Source organism: Arachis hypogaea, chromosome 1 (assembly GCF_003086295.3).
Source record: "Arachis hypogaea cultivar Tifrunner chromosome 1, arahy.Tifrunner.gnm2.J5K5, whole genome shotgun sequence".
In the NCBI taxonomy this organism is placed as follows: Eukaryota; Viridiplantae; Streptophyta; class Magnoliopsida; order Fabales; family Fabaceae; genus Arachis; species Arachis hypogaea.
In genome coordinates this window covers 95,780,639-95,798,486 of record NC_092036.1, presented here as the reverse complement: position 1 = coordinate 95,798,486, position 17,848 = coordinate 95,780,639, and the positions used below count along the sequence as shown (strand labels likewise).

The window sequence follows — 17,848 nt, the reverse complement described above, 5'->3', positions numbered from 1 at the left end:
ACCTATTTAAATGTATTTGTTTTATTTTTTAAAATTATTGTAATTAAAAGATGAATATTGTACAATTTTTAAATTTCTAATTTTCTGTGTTTATTCTTCTTATTAATTTATGTTTTAATTATCTTTTTAATAAATAAATAAATAATTAAATATACGCTATTTTTTAGGATGCAGTCAACTTTATAAAGATACTTTTCGGCTCAATTTTATGGATATGAAAGGCTTGGGTGTGCTATTCCCAGATGTGGAGTTATGGCGTACAAGACAAAACTGTGGGACAGATTTTTCTGAGCCAAAGGTAGAACAACTCGGACCATGCGAGTTCTTTGGAAATGAAATTTTGCTTCACAAATAGCATGGTCCGATTTGCAGCTGATGGAATTTGAAATCTGAAACACGCAACTCGGACCCTCCGTTTTGCTTGTTCTGGCTAATTTTGTTGAGCAAAACGTAACTCGGACCGTCTGTTTTCAAAAACACAACTCGCAGGGTCCGAGTTCTGATTCCTTTGATCCCACAACGAGGTGAAGCACCTCTCCTCCCCATACGCGAGTCCAACACCTCCTTTCCTTCCATATTCAAATTAAAAAGCGATACTTTTCTTGTAAACTTAATTTGTACAATTTGTAGAGTTGAAGTTTAACAAAAGCAAGAAAGAGTTGCCATAAACAAGAATAAGAAGAGAAAAAGATGATACTTTTATTTGCAAAATAAATAACTTGAGTGGTTTATACACTCTGCTATACAAATTTTATCCTCAATTATCAATACAACCTAAGATATTATCATATTGCAAGCTCAAAATTGCTTCACCAAAATTAATAATGAATGAAAGAATGATTAAGAGAAAACTCAATAAAGGCAACCTCAAGCAGCTCTCAACAAAGAAAAAAACTCTGCACATCATCAAACCACTACAAATAAAGGTGGAGAATGGTGGAAAATCTCCAGTTTCTCTCTACATCATGAAATCCATCTTGGGAGGAGCAGAAGCAGCTATGTTAAAAAACACTGATGCTGTCCCTTTCAATCCATGCCAGTTTATCACTACAGAATAGATAGCATATCTGAGGTGTATAAAGAAAAAGAGCAAAGACCACAATGTGGCAGTTAAAAAATATGTAGACAGTGACAGGCAAAGTTTCCTTCTACCTGCAACTTGAACTGCATTGAATCAACACGAGGCAAAGTATAATGTAAACCTCAGAACAATTGAACGGTCACTTTGAGTTTGTTTTGTTTCCATTTCGGCAACTTGTAAAATTCAGTCTTCGTCATGCCAAGTTTTTCTTTGAACTCTGTAGCTGACAGATAAGCCTGCATGCATGTAGCTCAAACAAGTAAGAACCAAAATGAATAAATCTTATAAATACAGTTTTGAAGGTATTAAGAAAAGATGACTAACATGAAGGTGATTTTATATGAAGATGATAGCTGAGAACTGTTAGATGGTTTAATATATTTGACTAAACTGCTTAATATAATATGTGTAACATCTTAGCTATCATCTTTGAATCACCTTAAGAAAAAGCTTATACCTCTCGTTTAGTCACATCAATGTCTGGTACTGGATTGGTAGAAGCTGTGTTAACGCTATCATACGGATAAACTGGGAGTCCTTCATCATCGTCAGCTTCACCTTCTTTTGCATCTTCCTCTGTAAGAGATTCTAATCTGCTGCTCATAGAATCCTCACTATCACTTCTTTCTGGGTTTGATTTGAGTGTATTTGAAGTCACTTTACACCATAACAACACAAAAAACAGATGAGGTATGTTGCATTAAAGCAAAATCTATTGCTGAAATCAAATATCTATGGAGGAGGAAACTCATCAAGTTTATTATTTCATACCTCTAAGCGACTGAGGTATCAACTTTCCCCGAGCTGAAGGCATTTCAAAACTAGAAGTAAGCCGAGCTATGGCTGAAGACTTAGATCCAAGACCAAGAGAAAGAGTATTCAAGTTTGCTGTCCCTGATTTTGGATACACTTTTCTCACAATTGGAGGTGGGGTTGAAAGGTTCCTATCTTTAGGCTTCTCAAAAGTGGATGCTATGGCGTTAAATGCTGGCGACCGGCCCCTGACACGAACACGTTCAGGAGTAGGACTAACAGACATGCTGCGCGAGGAACGCTGGCACTTATCACCATATTGTAAAGATGGTCTTCGTTTTGGTTTCTGTTAATGTGTTAAATATTCAACAACCAAAAGGATAAATGAAAATGAAAACAAAATATGAATATGAAGGTCAATGCTTTCACTACTATGCAATAATGTAGAGCAGATTAGTAGATGAAGTACACTAGAATTATGTGAGGAAAATGAAAATGAAAAGTAACTTCAGAGAACGATAGTTCAAGAACTGTCAGGGAAGCAAAGAAAAGATGCCTTACAACCACTGGTGGAGTACCCCCATTTCTCAAGATTGTAAGCTTCCTTTGAAATGAATTTCCAAGCATCTGCCAAGAAAAAGTGGGGTTGGGGGGGAGGGGTGGATGATCAACAAACAAAAAGTTCAAAATGATATAAAATCATATAATTTAAGCTATTATACTGAGAAACTTACTGCAGCTTTTGCAGCCTCCCATTTGAAGAAACAAGTGAAGAACGGTGGCTCGCTACCTTCCATAACAATAAACATTGGAGTGGTCCGAGATAATTTTTCTAGAAGAAAATCATGCTCAATAAATTTCTGTTCAATCCAAAACAGTAAGTTAAGAATTGCACACCCCATGTCAGAAAGTACTAAAAGATGTAAAAGACAATGCAAGTCAAAATCTTATGGTAGTCTAATGTTATACTGGTCTTAAAAGGACAGAAAAACCAACCGTCTTGTGAAGTTATATTGATAACTCTTCAGAATATTATTCATTAAGTTATACTAGCACATTTAAAACTTCCAACGAAAGTGAAATCAGTTATACCTCACCAATGGTTAGAGACTGCATTCTGCTCTTGGGGTCAACTCCCTGGCCAACCCAGACAAAGATTTCAGAGTGACAATCCAAGATGAATATATCTTCTGTCATCAGATCATCCTGGGAAAAATTGTATATCTCTTTCACCTGCAAACATCCCTTCAGATTAATGCATTGTAGCAGGTACAAATTGATCAAACTTTTTGCCAGCATTTTATATTGAGAGTTACTCTTAAAAGGAAGAATAGATGGTCAAAACTCAAGAAGGGGTATCATATCCAAACTTCAAATATAGATATTTTATATTGACCAGGTTAGCTATAATTTGTTTCTACTTAGCCAATATGAAATAAAGTTTGGTAATTATATGAGTTTAATTAACACCAGTGTCTAGCTAAAATATATCACAGGACATATAATCAAGTGAACAAGCATATGAACTGCCATTGCAATAACTTGATGAAAACTCAAGAATGCATCTTTCATCTTAACACTCGTTCAACAGTATGTCATCCCTGTTCTGTAACTATTCACTGCTGATTAAGCCGATTTTTTTAATTATCAAGGATTTATTTTGTTTCCTATTTTACCAGTTTGAGTACCAGCTTGATTTTCCATCTTGAATAATGATTACTTATATCAATACAGAAAAGTCAGTGTAGGTACCTTTAAGTCTCCTCCTGGATGTTGGTCAATCAGGCAGCCCAAGAAATCATTATAAACAAGTCATCCATTTGCCTTCAAGAAGAGAGGGATCTGGGGGCGAACATAAATCTTTTCTATCAAACAAGAAAATAGTCCTTACCTTTTGAGAAGTGACAAGAAAATAGGTGAGGGTCATGCTCCTTGCCCCTCACAATCTTTTGACTTGGATATTCTGTTTTTCCTCCCAATAATTCCCAAAACTGTTCAGATTCTATACCTTCCTTATGTGATTTGGGTTGTAACTCTGGCTGCAGACAATTGGCAAATATATGCATTCAGGAAAAAGAAACTTACTTTATATATTGGTATATTTTTCAGCTCAGTGGCTTGGAAAAATGTGAGATCAATCCTATATATCCCAATGGAAAATATGACACCATTATGCCTTGTCATGAATCATGTCTAAACTCAGCCCATTTACACTTAAATCTCTTCTAATCAATTCATTCAGAGTCTAAGATAAGTATGTAGGTGGAAAAATGGTTATCCTTTGAAGTTGGATAAAACAGATATTTCAGATCAAGTATTTCTTGGAACATATCAGACCTTTATGAAATCCAGCATTCTCTCAACAAGTTCATGGTCTTCTGATGTTGTTAAACTTCCAGACCAACTAAAGAGGGCGGTTTCACTATGAAGTATGTAGCAATGGGAGGAATTCAAGGAGGAAGCAACCTGGTTGGCAAAAGAATATTCATTAGTGTGCATTACTCATACAAAATGGGTCTATAGAGATAGGCACTGTAAAGAGGCAAATGACATACTGGTTCAACTTGTATAGCTTGCATATTTTCCGGATCAGAGCCCTGGATGCGGAATAATGCAACACCAGCCTCTTTGTATGTCTCATCTGGAATTCCCTTTTCTGCAATGTGATTCTTGTATCCATCACTAAGTCCACCCTGATAAACGGTATTAAAGGAGAACAGTTATATTCGTCAAAAAGAGTGGTTTGTTTCTTAGTTCCAAAAGATGAGAATCCCACACCTTAAAAACGATGAAAGTTTGCATGATAGCATGAAATTGAATTGGTTCACTGCCCTCATAGATACGTGCCTTCAATCAATTGGACATGGATAATGTCAATAAGGACATGAGCGATGAGTGGACATAATCTTTCAGCAAATCGAAATGAAAAATTACCATGGAAGGGATAAACTTCATTGACTCAACCATTTTGCAGCCCATTGAAAGAGCTGTAGTTCTATCTCCCTACTTTCAAAAATAAATAAATAAATAAATTACCATGTAAGGTATGCAGGTTAATATAGTACTATTCCGAAACAATTTCTGTTTCCAGTACCAAAGAAAATACCAATGTTGTGATTGTTTGGAGACATCATGTTTTGCAAGCAGATTTTAAGTTGTTTTATTTTGTAATAAATCATCATAAACAGACATGCAAGAAGAACCAGAGGAAAATATTTCAAATCTTTCACCTCAACACTATTATTTCCCATCCATGCTCCTATGAGACACTCTTCCCTATCATCTCCGTTATATGTATACTGAAATATATAGCAATCTCCACTATAAAACTTTGAAAGTTCAGAGTCTGGTAGGGAAATTTTTTCCTGACCGTTTACGCGCCAAACCTGTGCAGTTATAGTAAACCCCTTGTTAACAACAGAAGCAAAAGAGAAATGTTGAAATGAAGCACAGTCAAGCTAATCATTCGAGCCAAAAAGGGAGAAATACAGAGCATATTTCTAAAATTGTTAAGGGATGCTATTTATCAAAACCTTATGAAGCAATACAAAATATTTGCCTAACATATCTAGCCACAACTGCTTGTAAATTCATAAATTCCACAATGGAGATTGACTACTTTCTCTTTGCTGTTTCAAGTCTCAAAAATTATGATCTAAGTAAGGCATGCTTTTTGGTGAAAACTTAAATAGTAACAAAGTGGAACTAAGGAAAATTCTTGGGATCAATAAAGCAAAAAGAAACCATGGGAAAGAGCTTTTGTCAAGCCTTACATGGGGTTACAATACAATAGCCAAAATTAATTCTTCAGAATTCCAAGTTAAATCTAAACAAATCAATGTTTCACATATTGAAGCATATAATAGAATACAGCTTGCATGTCATGTATGCATGAAGTCATCTTTAGAAGGAGAAACCAGTGGAGCTTTAAGCATGCAGATGACTTAGTGTAAATGATTCTTGCATTTCAAAAAATCAAAAGACATCAGTGTTGATGGATTAAGATACCTGCAAATGTCCTGTGCAATCAATGTGCGGTTTAGGTTCTTCTTTTACTGGCTCAGCTTTCAATAGACCCTTTACATCCACTCCTTGACGTTTTAGAAGTGCTATAAAGAAACAAAATAATACATAAATTTATAAGAATATAATGACAGTATGACCAATTATGCTGAGAAACAAATATAAAGGAGGAGAAATCTATACAGGCTACAAAAGCAACAAAGTTTATTTCAAACTAACCTGCCACCTTGCCGCGTCCATCTTCGGAATTTTGCACATTAGTTGTCTCAGGCCAAGAATCAAACTTGGACTTGAACATCACTGTTTCAAATCCTTCAATTATACGAATTATCTGGGATTTTGGTCGGTCGGTGCTATTGAGTAACTCCTGTTTTAAGTTAGCAGCAATTTAAGAGTCATAACTCAGTAAAATGTTGAACAGTATTAAGAAAGATATAATCAAATGAGGTCTTACTTCTGCAGATACACCTGCGCTTTTTCTTGCATCAAGAGAAGTGTTTCTTCCCATCCATATAAACACTTCCAACCCACAATCTAGAATATAGCATTTTTTTGTTTCAAGTAACTCCCTTGTCAAAGAATCAGCTTCAATTGGTTCTGCCTTCCCTTTTTCAACACTGTAAAAGTGCTACTTTCATTAATTAACTAGAGCATTATAGAATCTATTTAAATATAATCATTGATTTTCACCAATATAATCTGCTCACTGAAGCAAAATATTACCGAAGCAGCTTTAGAGGATGAGAACCATGTTTAGCATCATCACTAGCGCCTTTTCGTGGAAGAGGAGCAAAGCCTCCAAATAAAGCCCAGAATTCTCCACTTTCAGCATCAGCCATCAACTTTCCATCCTCTGCATGGAAGTTCAAGTACATACATTCAATTCATGATACTAAGCAATCACTTTGAAAAATTTAAAATATATCTCTATACTTGCCAATAGCAGCTATGTCACATTTGCCATCATGGTAAGTATCCTTAATATACTGCACAACTTCCAATGCTTTAGCCCTTTCTTGAATAGATGAAGTGGAACCATTAAATTGGAATATTTTGGACTCAGTATCCAGAATAAAAACATCATCATGGTTGAGAGAAGATCGAGCAAAAGGAACCTGTAACCAACACATATAGCTAAATCACAAGTAGTAGTAAGGTCTCTATGAATATGTGGTGTGATATACGATCTGGACAATAATAAGACTCAAAGCTAAACAAGTTATTGTCAAACTTGCCTCTCTAACGTGTACAACATGTTTTCCTTTGACCTCAAACAACCGTGTCTTATATTCTTCAGCCTCAGCATGGTTGAAACCAGAGGCAATTCCACCTTCTTGTGGTATAATGCATGGTTTGAAATAAGACAGGAACTTTTCAGTTTCGTGACCTTGCACCTCACGATACTGAACAGCACGTCCTCCTAGAGTTGCATCCAACTCCACTGTTTTTATAGCTGCAGTACCAGCTTCATCCTATGTTATTGTCATCAAGTCATCATGATTAGTAACATGTTATAAAGAGCTAGTTGAATCAAAAACAGGTGGAGGGGAATGGCAATATATAAACAATAAAACTTACCTGACTGGTGTCTTTTCCAAGCCAGAAATGGATATCATGGCGTAGAGCACCGCTTTTTGAAGCAGTTGTCTGCATGGAGTGTATCAGAAAAAAGAAAACTTTGGCACATCAACATCTTTTATGTTTGTACCTAGAAAATGCATATAACAGCAAGAACTGTTCTGTATCACTTTGTCATATTTGAATCTAATTAAATTCTCAGGCTTGATAATGTCCCCCTTGTTTTGGTTGCACAGCTTTACTCTCATGCTAAAAGTTAGAGGTTTTAATTTGATAGTGAAACACTAAAATATCAACTTAATAGAAGCGATTTAGAGTTCCTCTCCACTTCTAAGGTGCACTCTTTATGCAAGAAAGCCAAAGAGGCAAAATTAACATAAAATAGAAACATTATTTAATAGGATTTCTTACATCTAATTCTCTCCCTATACTTCATAATAGTGGGAGCCTCATGTGCTAAATCACCCTAAAAGCATTTAAGTTCCATAACCAATGTTCACAAAGAAAAAAAAAAAGGAGCCAATATCAAAATCGATCTCGTGTGACATAACATAACAACAATAAATGTCAATATGAGGTCAGCATTCCATGAAAGAGAAACCAGTTGGAAAATATTGGTTACCTTTAAGATCACATATGAGTCACCAGTGTAAAACTTCCCATGAGAAGACTCAGGGATGGGAACTGGATTAAAATTCTCAATACGCCAAATTTCAAGTCCACTATCTATGGTTGAGGAAAACCATAATGAAGAAGTATTGGGAAGAGTACAAGCACGAAATCAAAACCAAATGAACTTGAATAAACTATGTCCAGATGAAAATATTATAAATTGTAAACATCACAATACATTGAGACAGAGAGAAGATAGATATATTATTGTTAACTAGTTCAGGATACTCCTTCTGTCCAGCTCCTTTGAAAGCTGGATCCAAATCTTTCATTGAAACAGCCATCCTTGAATATCAACAATAATTACCCTGAAACAAAGCAATGAATCTGGATATCAAATTAGCTGAAAATAGGAAATGGTGAATGGCAAAGGTAGCTTATCAGCAACGGAAACAAAACGCGCCACCCCCAAAAAATCATAGAACGAGATTCAGACACATTTTTTCAGGTGGCATTTTGTTGCAATTTTTTGTTGATCATTGTATCCGCATTCTTCAATGCCTTCAATCGAATAATATTAGCGCGCGCGTCGCAATTGGATTGAGAATCGAAAGCGAGTTTTTGGATGAATTCAAAATTTTCTATGACTAAATAAGAAGGAAAAAAACCACACACAATAAAAACTATTACCTTTTTCTTATAATTAATGTGGGAATCAGCTACAGTGCGATGAGAAATTCCATTGTTTTGGTATGTAGCAGTGGGTAATAAATGACACTGAATATGCATCCATGCATGTAACACCCCTTTTTTTTTCCAATTTCTATTTTCTATAAATTTGTTTGTTCTAGAGGTTTTCTCTTTTGCATGTTAGTGACATTTCCTTTTTCTCTTTTTTTTTAATTTAATTTTTAATAATTTTGGGACAATAATTATTTGAGGAGATAGAAGAGATGAAGAATGTTTGGCAATGGAGGGAGCTGACTTCCGCATTTTGTGGATTGAATGCCAAAAACATACTTTAGCCTAAGGTGCTGCTGCTTGCTAGGAATTATTAAAATTAAACTTTATATAATTACAGTTACAAATGATGGAAGTATTTTATATGAATTTACTAATTAAGTGATGTATCACGTACTATCATGTGTATAATTTATGGTAGAAACCAGATTAAATTAACTTTATGTAAAGTTGATAAGTCGTTAAATGATAATTTAATTAATGACATATTATGTGTATCTTAAAATCAGTCACCGGTATAAAATATATGTTAAAATATAAATATATATTAAAAATAAATTAAACCATATATATATATATATATAAATACATTGATCACCGATTTTAATGACTGATTTTAATATACGAATAACATTTTTGTTCAACTAAAATATGAAGTCATTTAACGACTCTCAACTATCAACTTCAAGTTAACTACACCTGAATTTCTAACATAATTTATTTGGATATTAGAATAACACCATAAATATATATTTTGTAATTAAATATTTTACATGGGACGTATTGCATATTCATACTTATTTTTCAAAAGATATTATGTTTCAAACGTTGAAGTGATATATATTGATTGTTAAACATATAGTGAAGAAAACAAAATGAAATTGATATTACGAAATTCGTACATACATTATTCCATGTAAAAATACTAAAGAAAACTATGGTTATTAAGAAATGAAATCTAATACTATATTTAATCTTAATTAGCATGATTCCTCTTGATAGAAATGCTTCCTAAATGCATCCATATGATCCACTTGCAAACATATAGCAAGAACAACAGAACCATCAGTATCAAGACCAGGAAGAAGAACAGAATCACCATCAAATTCATGTGTACCGGGATACATTTGAACCTCTTTACCCCATCCAAAGTCAAGGCCGTTGACCGGCAAAGTCAACCAACTAACCACACCCATGTTAGGGTTACCATAGAATGGACCCTTGTCACTTCTCATGGCATGAAGATCCTGAAACCTGCTCAAATCCTGTTGGTTCTTCAAGAACTCAATCTCTGACTTGATGTACTCATCAGTCACCTTCTCAATGGCTTCCCTTATTCTGCTTGAAGCATACCCTAATGGCCTTGAAACCAAATCACCGGAAAGAGAGGTTGCAACCACGTCCAAGGTTGCGTTCCCGAAGTACCCTTTTGGCAATGGCGGCTTCATGCGACACCTTGAATCCACACACACCCCTAAACACGTTGGTTGGTCATTTTTGTGTTCCCTTGCCTTGCATGCGCTTCTCCACACGTGCCCCGCTACTGTTTCGTACCTACAACACAGCATATGCAAAACTTGCATAAGTGAAAAAATTAAGGAAAAGTATACCGTAAACAATGAAAATAGTAAATAACGTGAATAACGGATACATTAGATGTTTATTTTATTGGGTGTACGAATGTTTATTCTAATATTAAGATTATTTAAGTGGATAATTTGGAGATATAGTGTGTTTTGATTTGATTGGTGATTTAAAAAAATTATTGGTTACCTAATATTATTAATTAGTTTTTAATTTAAAAAAAATATAGGTAACCAATAATATTTTTGAATAATATGTGAACAATGTGAATTAATAGAATTAATAGAGTTAAAAGAGTAAATTAATTTTAAATTTAATTAATAACATTAAATTAAGATGTATTATATTTTTATTTAATTAGTAATAATTCATGTTGTTCAAAATAGTTATTGTTTATCTAACACTCTCCGTTTATTTATTATTTTACAAATATCCTCGCCTTAAATAACTTTTTTCCGCAAATCTTGTCGAGAAATGGCAAATATTTTTAGTGGAAAAAACAAATTGTTAGTGTTGGTTCTAAGTTCTAACACATAAATACAAGTAAGGAAGAATGTATAGGAAATAGAATTTATTTTTTTCGAGCAGTTAATCAGTAATATTTAAAAATATAAATTAAAAATATGTTATTATTAGATTATTATTAAAAAATTAGAATAATAACTAAAAATATTGAATGAAAATAATAAATTATGTTGACTCTTGAATTTTTTTAATACAAGTAAAAAATACTAGTCATTAAATATTTTCTAAAATATTAACTTATATCAAATTAAATTCTTTAAATAAACTCTTAATATATTATAGATTTTGTTAAGAAATTAATTTTTCTTTTAACTAACAATAATTTAACAAAATAACAAAGTATTGAAAAAATAAAAAAATGGATTATCATTGAATATTCACTTGAATATGATAGCTAATGAGATGAAAAAAAGTTAATTATTACTTAATTATACTAGAAAGATAATAATACAATTATTTTATTTAATTTAATATCTATAATTTTACGATAAAAACTCACATGCACTTATTAAATTATTTAATCATTCTCAACAATCAATTTTACTAAAAATAACTCCATATGAATTTTTACTTAATTTTATATATGTAACATTTTTATTATATCTAAATTTATTTATTTATTTTAACAATAATGAATGAATATAAAATAAAAAAATTAGACTACTTTAGATCAATTTATACAATTATACAAAATATACACTAAAATTAACGATCAATATAAAATATATATTAAAAATAAATTAAATTATATATATTTATATACAAATATATAATAACTAATTTTCATATATAAATAATATTTTTGGTTGTTGATTACCTGGTATAACCACGTCCATTGCTAGGGTTACCCCAACTAAGATTTGCCAAATTCCTTAACCCATCAACTTCTTGTTTGCTCAACTTGAAAAACTCCACCGTCGTTTTCTTTTTCCTCTGCTCCATATTCGTAGACTGCCCCAGCAACAACGGAGGATTTTCGAACTCCGACCGCCCATGGCCAGCCGGCAACGGCGCCAAAGGTGGTTCTCCGGCCCGCAACACTTTCCTATCAAGAAACGGCACCATCTCCAAGGCCTCACCGCGCGCAAACCTCGACCACTCGTTGATAAAATGCAGTGCACTTTGTCCGTCGGCAATGGCATGAGAAATCGCCAAGCTGAGGCCGAATCCGCCACACTTGAACGTCGTGAATTGAACAATGAACAGCGGCAACTCATGAATTGGGAGAGTATAGTCTACGTTTGGAGAAAGGTGGTAGAGATACTCCGATGAAAGCGACAAGTCACCAACCTCTTCTAGGGTTGATGACGATTCGGCTTCAATGAATTGAGCTCCCATGGCGTTGCATTCGAGCTCAAGACGACCGTTATTTATCCAGTGTAACCGACCGGCCAAGGGGTAAAATGGTACAAGCACACGACTCAAAGAGTCCTTCAAAGTGTTAATAATGGTGGAAGTGTGTAAGCTTGTGGGTTTATGATAGAAGTAGATGGTGGGAACATGTGTTATGGTTCCTATTTGGTCCCATTCGGATAATGGTAAGCGACCACACCATGTTGCCTCATTAGGCCTCACCATGCAACACCCTTTTAACGTTAGTGCCATAGTGTAATTGAATGCTTGGTGGTGAAAATGTTTGTTACTACTTATAGTATAGGTAGTAACTATGAAAATGCATGTTATCTTACCATAAATGTAGGATGAAATGAAATTCTTATGAGGGGTTGGTTACGTTGTAGCACCAAAGAGTCAGAATTTCAGCTTTGGTTTAAGCGCATTATAGTGCAGGCACGATTTCAATTTTTTGAATAAATTTGTTGCTTGCACGTTTTTACTTTCTCCTCCATCCTTCAAGTTTTCACCAATGTGTAAAATGGAAACAAAATTCTCTTTGTTATTCATTTAGAGAGTAATACTACGTTATCAACAAAGTTTATCTTCTTTTTTAAATATTTTATCATTTTAAATTCTAAGTATAAAAATAAAATATTAATCTAATCTACTAACTAATATTAATAAAAAGTGTTAACTCTATCATTTTTTATTTAAATTTATTTAATTTTGATTTAATGATAATTGTGCAGGAGAAACAGCTTGTGAATAGAGATGTTTTGATGTAACAAATTTACAAATTCCTCTATATTAAAAAGTTAGATTGAAGCAAAGAAAATGTAGAATATTTAATATACATATTTATTGAAAAGTAATCTGTAATTGTATTATTTTTTAGAATAATGCTATATATACATTAAAATTAGTCATTAAAATCAATTATCAGTATAATACATATTAAAAATAAATTAAACTATACATGTATTTATATATAAATATATTAATAACTGATTTTAGTAGTTAATTTTATTGTATAAATAATATTTTTGTATTTTTTTCGATCATACGTAGAGCCATCAAACGGATTAATTCAGTTCATTTAGGTTCAATTTATCTAAATTTGTTAGTTATACTGGCTGTCTTATTTATTTCTCTTTTGTTTATTCACGAGTCTCAATATTTTGATTTTGTCTATAACCAGTCTAATGAGTTATATAAATATATCTGTTTATTTAAAAAGATGATAAAAAGGTTAAGTTTAATCCAAAAATTTTAAATAAATAGTTCTTTTTAGTGGGTGAATAAGATTTTTGAGTTGAATAAGGAGAAATGTCAAAAAAATATTTTTTAAAAAGAAAAAATAAATAACCTATTCAACTTACTTTTTAAAAAAATTCTTTCGTTTAAGTAGATAAACGAACTGACCTCACGAATTTGTAATTTTTTTTGGGACTACAATTTATTTTCTTGTCTTCGAATTATTTTTCTTATTATCCATCGGGTCAAAGACTAGGAAAAATATAAAAGGGAGAGTAGTACTAATACAACAAGGCCATATAGGTCCATGAAAAGCCCAATTGGCCCAACATTTTTCATTATTTGCCTGTTTTTTTTATTTGACCCACTATCATTCGGTTTTCATAACCAAGAATTAAATCCTCTTCTCAGCATTTACCGAAAAAAAAAAAAATCCTCTTCTTAGGTAAGAGGGTTTAGGGGTTTGCACTTTGCAGTTTGCAGTATCAAACCCTCCCCTTTCCGAAAAAAAAAAAAAAAAAAAACCCTCCCCTTTCAGCTAACGGTGTTTAGGGTTTTGCTCCTGCAGCAGTTGTTATTGTTGAAATCTTGAAGCTGAAATTATCAAAATTAGCGTGCGATGGCGTCTCGACCGGAGCTGGTGGCGCCACCTGAGATATTCTATGATGACGCCGAAGCTCGCAAGTACACTTCTTCTTCCCGTATCGTTGAAATTCAGGTTTTTTTTTTCTACCTGTACTTCTTTTCCCTTTACTATACTCAATTTCGATCCTGATTATGTTTACTTCTTAGATGAGCTTATTGAACTAATTTTTGTTTATGTTAAATCGAATTAAAACAAACAAAAATAGGCATCACTGTCGGAGAGAGCCCTCGAGCTTCTTGCTTTGCCCGATGATGGCATTCCCAAATTACTCCTCGACATAGGTAATTCATTATCTTATCATTATTATGCTTATCATGATTATATGAATATGCTTTTATGAATGAGGAAGTAGCATTTTTTTTTTACAATTTTAATAATGGTTTATTTGTTTTATGTAGGTTGTGGATCAGGACTTAGTGGTGAGACACTTTCAGAGAATGGACATCACTGGATTGGTCTTGACATTTCCCCATCAATGCTCAGTATGTTATTTATTTATTTATATATTTATTTTTTTAGGGAGATAGATTGAGTTAGATGAATTTTTGTTATTCTTTCATTCCTGTTATTTTGCTTTTGCTTTTGCTTTTGGTTTGTTGACATATTATAATTTTAACTCTCAGATGTTGCTGTTGAACGAGAGGTTGAGGGTGACCTTCTACTTGGTGACATGGGCCAGGTATTCACCCTAAAGCACTTTCAGTTTCCAAGTTGGTTCTTAATTTTGTACATTTTACCTGTTTAATTCGTTTCTTAATAGCCTTTAATTTTTGGTTTCAGGGTTTAGGGCTTCGTCCTGGAGTAATTGATGGGGTCATTAGTATATCTGCTGTTCAGGTGTGCTTTAATTAATATTTTTTTTAAATGTCTTAGCTTTGGGATTTTGGATTAGGATTTAGGAAAACTTTCTACCTTTGAATTGGATTTTGCATTACTTTAGTAGAGATTTGATAATAGTGAACCAAGTGCAGCAGAAGTATGCATGGGAACACCCTAGGAACAACAAAATAATGGTAATAAATGAGGATAAGAAAATATAATAGATTATGAGTACCACAGCATGAACACCATATTGGAAGTGAATGTAATGCCTTTGAGAAGAGTTTTTTTTTTTTTTACTGGTACTTGGTTAGAATCTTTCTGTAGTGTCTCAATGTATTTGTAATGCGTAGGAAGTATTGTAATTTAAAAATTGCATAATCCAATATAACGAATCAAGAAAAAATTTCAGGTTTGAACTTTATCATGTGAATAAATCATGGTTTTTCAACTATCAACCCTTTTTGTGTGTGTCTCATACTCTTATTTCTATTCTGAATTTTGTGGACTTATTTGGTGATGCTCCAGTGGTTATGCAATGCTGATAAATCGTCTCACAATCCAATACTAAGATTGAAGTACGTTCCGTTTCTTATTTAGTCCACTTTTAATTATTTATAATTTGAATCTCCGTAAACTCTTAACTCAAGGACTTAGAAAATTGCAAACATCTAATGGTTATTTTTTGTATTGATAAATGTTGCTCTAATAACATATACTTTTTCCCCCCTCTTGTAGGGCTTTTTTCACTTCTTTGTACAGATGCTTAGCAAATGGAGCTAGAGCAGTATTTCAAATTTATCCTGAAAATATAAACCAGCGTGAATTGATTTTGAAGGCTGCTATGCGCGCTGGATTTGCTGGTGGTATAGTTGTTGATTTCCCACACAGGTTTGAACAATTGTTAAATAACTACTAAGGCTTGATTTGTTTCAAGAGGAATTACATTTTTTTTATTGGTTGTTCAATCAACCTCCAAAACTTGTTGTCTTCAAGTGTTTGGTGTTGTAATCCTATTTTCTGGTCAATCAAGCCATAGGACATATTCTGGCTATCAATTGAGCTAAATTTGTGTAAAATCCTGTCCTTTTGATGAGGTAAATAAGTGAGTATTGTGAAGCACAAGAGATGTATGTGACCCATTCCTCTGTTCACTTGGCAGTTTTCGTTTTGTTTCTACATTGTTTCCACAAACCAGCTGAAATTTATTACACAATTTATCTTGGATAGAATCATCTTGAACTGTATATTTAACTTGCTTGCAAATGTGCATCGGTAGCTTATGACTCTTTGCCTAACCCTCCCAAGCATTGTGGTCGACTAACTTGAAATTGTCTTATGACAGTACTAAGAAGAGAAAAGAATTTCTTGTTCTCACATGTGGTCAAAGAGCGGTAAATTCAATGCCGGAGGGTAAAGATGACGATGGGGAGAGTTGCTCTGATGATGACAGTGAAGATGAAGAAAATCAGACTGTGAGTGTCTCTTCATAACTATTAATTCATTTTAGATCTTTTCAATGACAAACTGAGCTCTCTAGAGAATTAGAACTCCAAAAAATCGTGGCTTTCAGCATTTCCCCCTCCCCCTTCTCCCCTGCTTGTTTGAGCTACTCTTTAGTTTATTGAACAAAAATAAAATACTGCAGGTACGAGTTTCAGACAGGCATAGACCCCAGAAGAAACAGAAATGGAATAAGAGTGGCAAGGGAAAAGAATGGATAAAGAGGAAGAAGGAGCAGATGAGAAGGAGAGGAAATGCTGTACCTCCGGATACCAAGTACACAGGTCGGAAACGGAAGGATCGCTTTTAATCTATTTGACACTTTCCTCTCTGCCGTGCATACCATACCAACCCATATGCTATTTATAGACGGGCACAAACTGCATCTGTCCTGAAGGATAGTGTTGCGTGCTCAATGGAAGCTCCTCAATCAAATGGAGTAGAGGACAATGAACAAATTACACTGTGATGTGATAACACTTATTTTGGGATCCTTAGTCATAAGGCTGTTCTTTAAATTATAGGCAATCTTTAAATTTTGGATCCATTGGTGTAAGGAGAGTCAAATCTACATTTGCTTTTCTGTTTTTTATTATTTGTTGACGAGCTACATTTTACTACCGTGATGCATTCACGAGTTTTGTTTGCTTTCTGTGTATCATTTTTTAAATTATTATTATTACTATTATTAATTATTTAAGAGAACCCAAAAATCTCTATGATTTGTGATAATGTGTTAAACTAAATAATTTTTTGCTCCTGGATGTGATCTGTACAATGTGTCAATGAGTACCTGTGTAATGATGTCATAATAAAATTCAGGGTTAAAAACTGAACAATCTTTTAACGTGAAGAGTGTGAACATGCTTGGCTTAGATTAGTTTTTTAAAAAAATATTACTTAAAGCATGCGTAATTTGTGTATCATACCACCTTTAAAATGAGACTCGTTTGCATTTGCTTCCAAAGTATTATACTAAATATTAAAATTAGATTCCAAGTTAGATTGATCTAATAATTAATTTATTAGTTTGTTAAAGTAAATATTGAAGATTTAAAGTATTATACTAAATTTTAAAATTAAATTCTAAGTTAAATTGATCTAATAATTAACTCATTAGTCTATTTAAATAAATATTAAAGATTTAATTTTTGTTCATGCATAAAGTAATTCATTGGCCAAATCTTTAAATGAAGACAATACCTCTTAATTTTGCTTCTTAAGTGCAAGAGAGTAGTCAGAGCTAGGTCCGCGGGAATTTAGTAATTTTCATAACATTTTATTATTTACACTTCTATTAATTGGAATATCATAAATAAAATATAAAGTTATATAAAATATCAAAATTAAAAGAGATCTAATAAAAAAGTATTTTAGAAAATGGAGAAAATTTT

The 17,848-nt window shown here is 33.1% G+C and overlaps 3 protein-coding genes across 3 annotated transcripts; 1 reads left to right on the top strand and 2 right to left on the bottom strand.

Annotated features, from left to right (window-relative positions):
* Positions 1-744: 744 nt before the first annotated feature.
* LOC112697808 (villin-4) lies at positions 745-8,869 on the bottom strand. Its single transcript, XM_029298856.2, has 24 exons — positions 8,738-8,869; positions 8,336-8,415; positions 8,058-8,157; positions 7,436-7,504; positions 7,093-7,329; positions 6,795-6,972; positions 6,581-6,710; positions 6,312-6,474; positions 6,077-6,224; positions 5,843-5,943; positions 5,065-5,220; positions 4,769-4,837; positions 4,613-4,681; positions 4,390-4,527; positions 4,172-4,300; positions 3,726-3,873; positions 3,587-3,600; positions 2,927-3,067; positions 2,569-2,694; positions 2,396-2,461; positions 1,853-2,180; positions 1,539-1,738; positions 1,153-1,317; positions 745-1,047 (listed from the first exon to the last, which is right to left on the bottom strand). Exons 2-23 carry the CDS (start codon positions 8,389-8,391, stop codon positions 1,204-1,206), a joined length of 2,880 nt encoding a protein of 959 aa, XP_029154689.1. The 5' UTR covers positions 8,392-8,415; positions 8,738-8,869; the 3' UTR covers positions 745-1,047; positions 1,153-1,203.
* Positions 8,870-9,768: 899 nt separating this feature from the next.
* On the bottom strand, positions 9,769-12,502 carry LOC112777190 (spermidine hydroxycinnamoyl transferase). Its single transcript, XM_025821533.2, has 2 exons — positions 11,715-12,502; positions 9,769-10,342 (listed from the first exon to the last, which is right to left on the bottom strand). Exons 1-2 carry the CDS (start codon positions 12,500-12,502, stop codon positions 9,769-9,771), a joined length of 1,362 nt encoding a protein of 453 aa, XP_025677318.1.
* A 1,353-nt stretch (positions 12,503-13,855) lies between these two features.
* On the top strand, positions 13,856-17,167 carry LOC112697801 (18S rRNA (guanine-N(7))-methyltransferase RID2). The gene is made up of 9 exons (XM_072199979.1): positions 13,856-14,204; positions 14,338-14,413; positions 14,531-14,614; positions 14,756-14,811; positions 14,913-14,969; positions 15,480-15,529; positions 15,690-15,842; positions 16,297-16,426; positions 16,600-17,167. Exons 1-9 carry the CDS (start codon positions 14,106-14,108, stop codon positions 16,762-16,764), a joined length of 870 nt encoding a protein of 289 aa, XP_072056080.1. The 5' UTR covers positions 13,856-14,105; the 3' UTR covers positions 16,765-17,167.
* Positions 17,168-17,848: the final 681 nt, after the last annotated feature.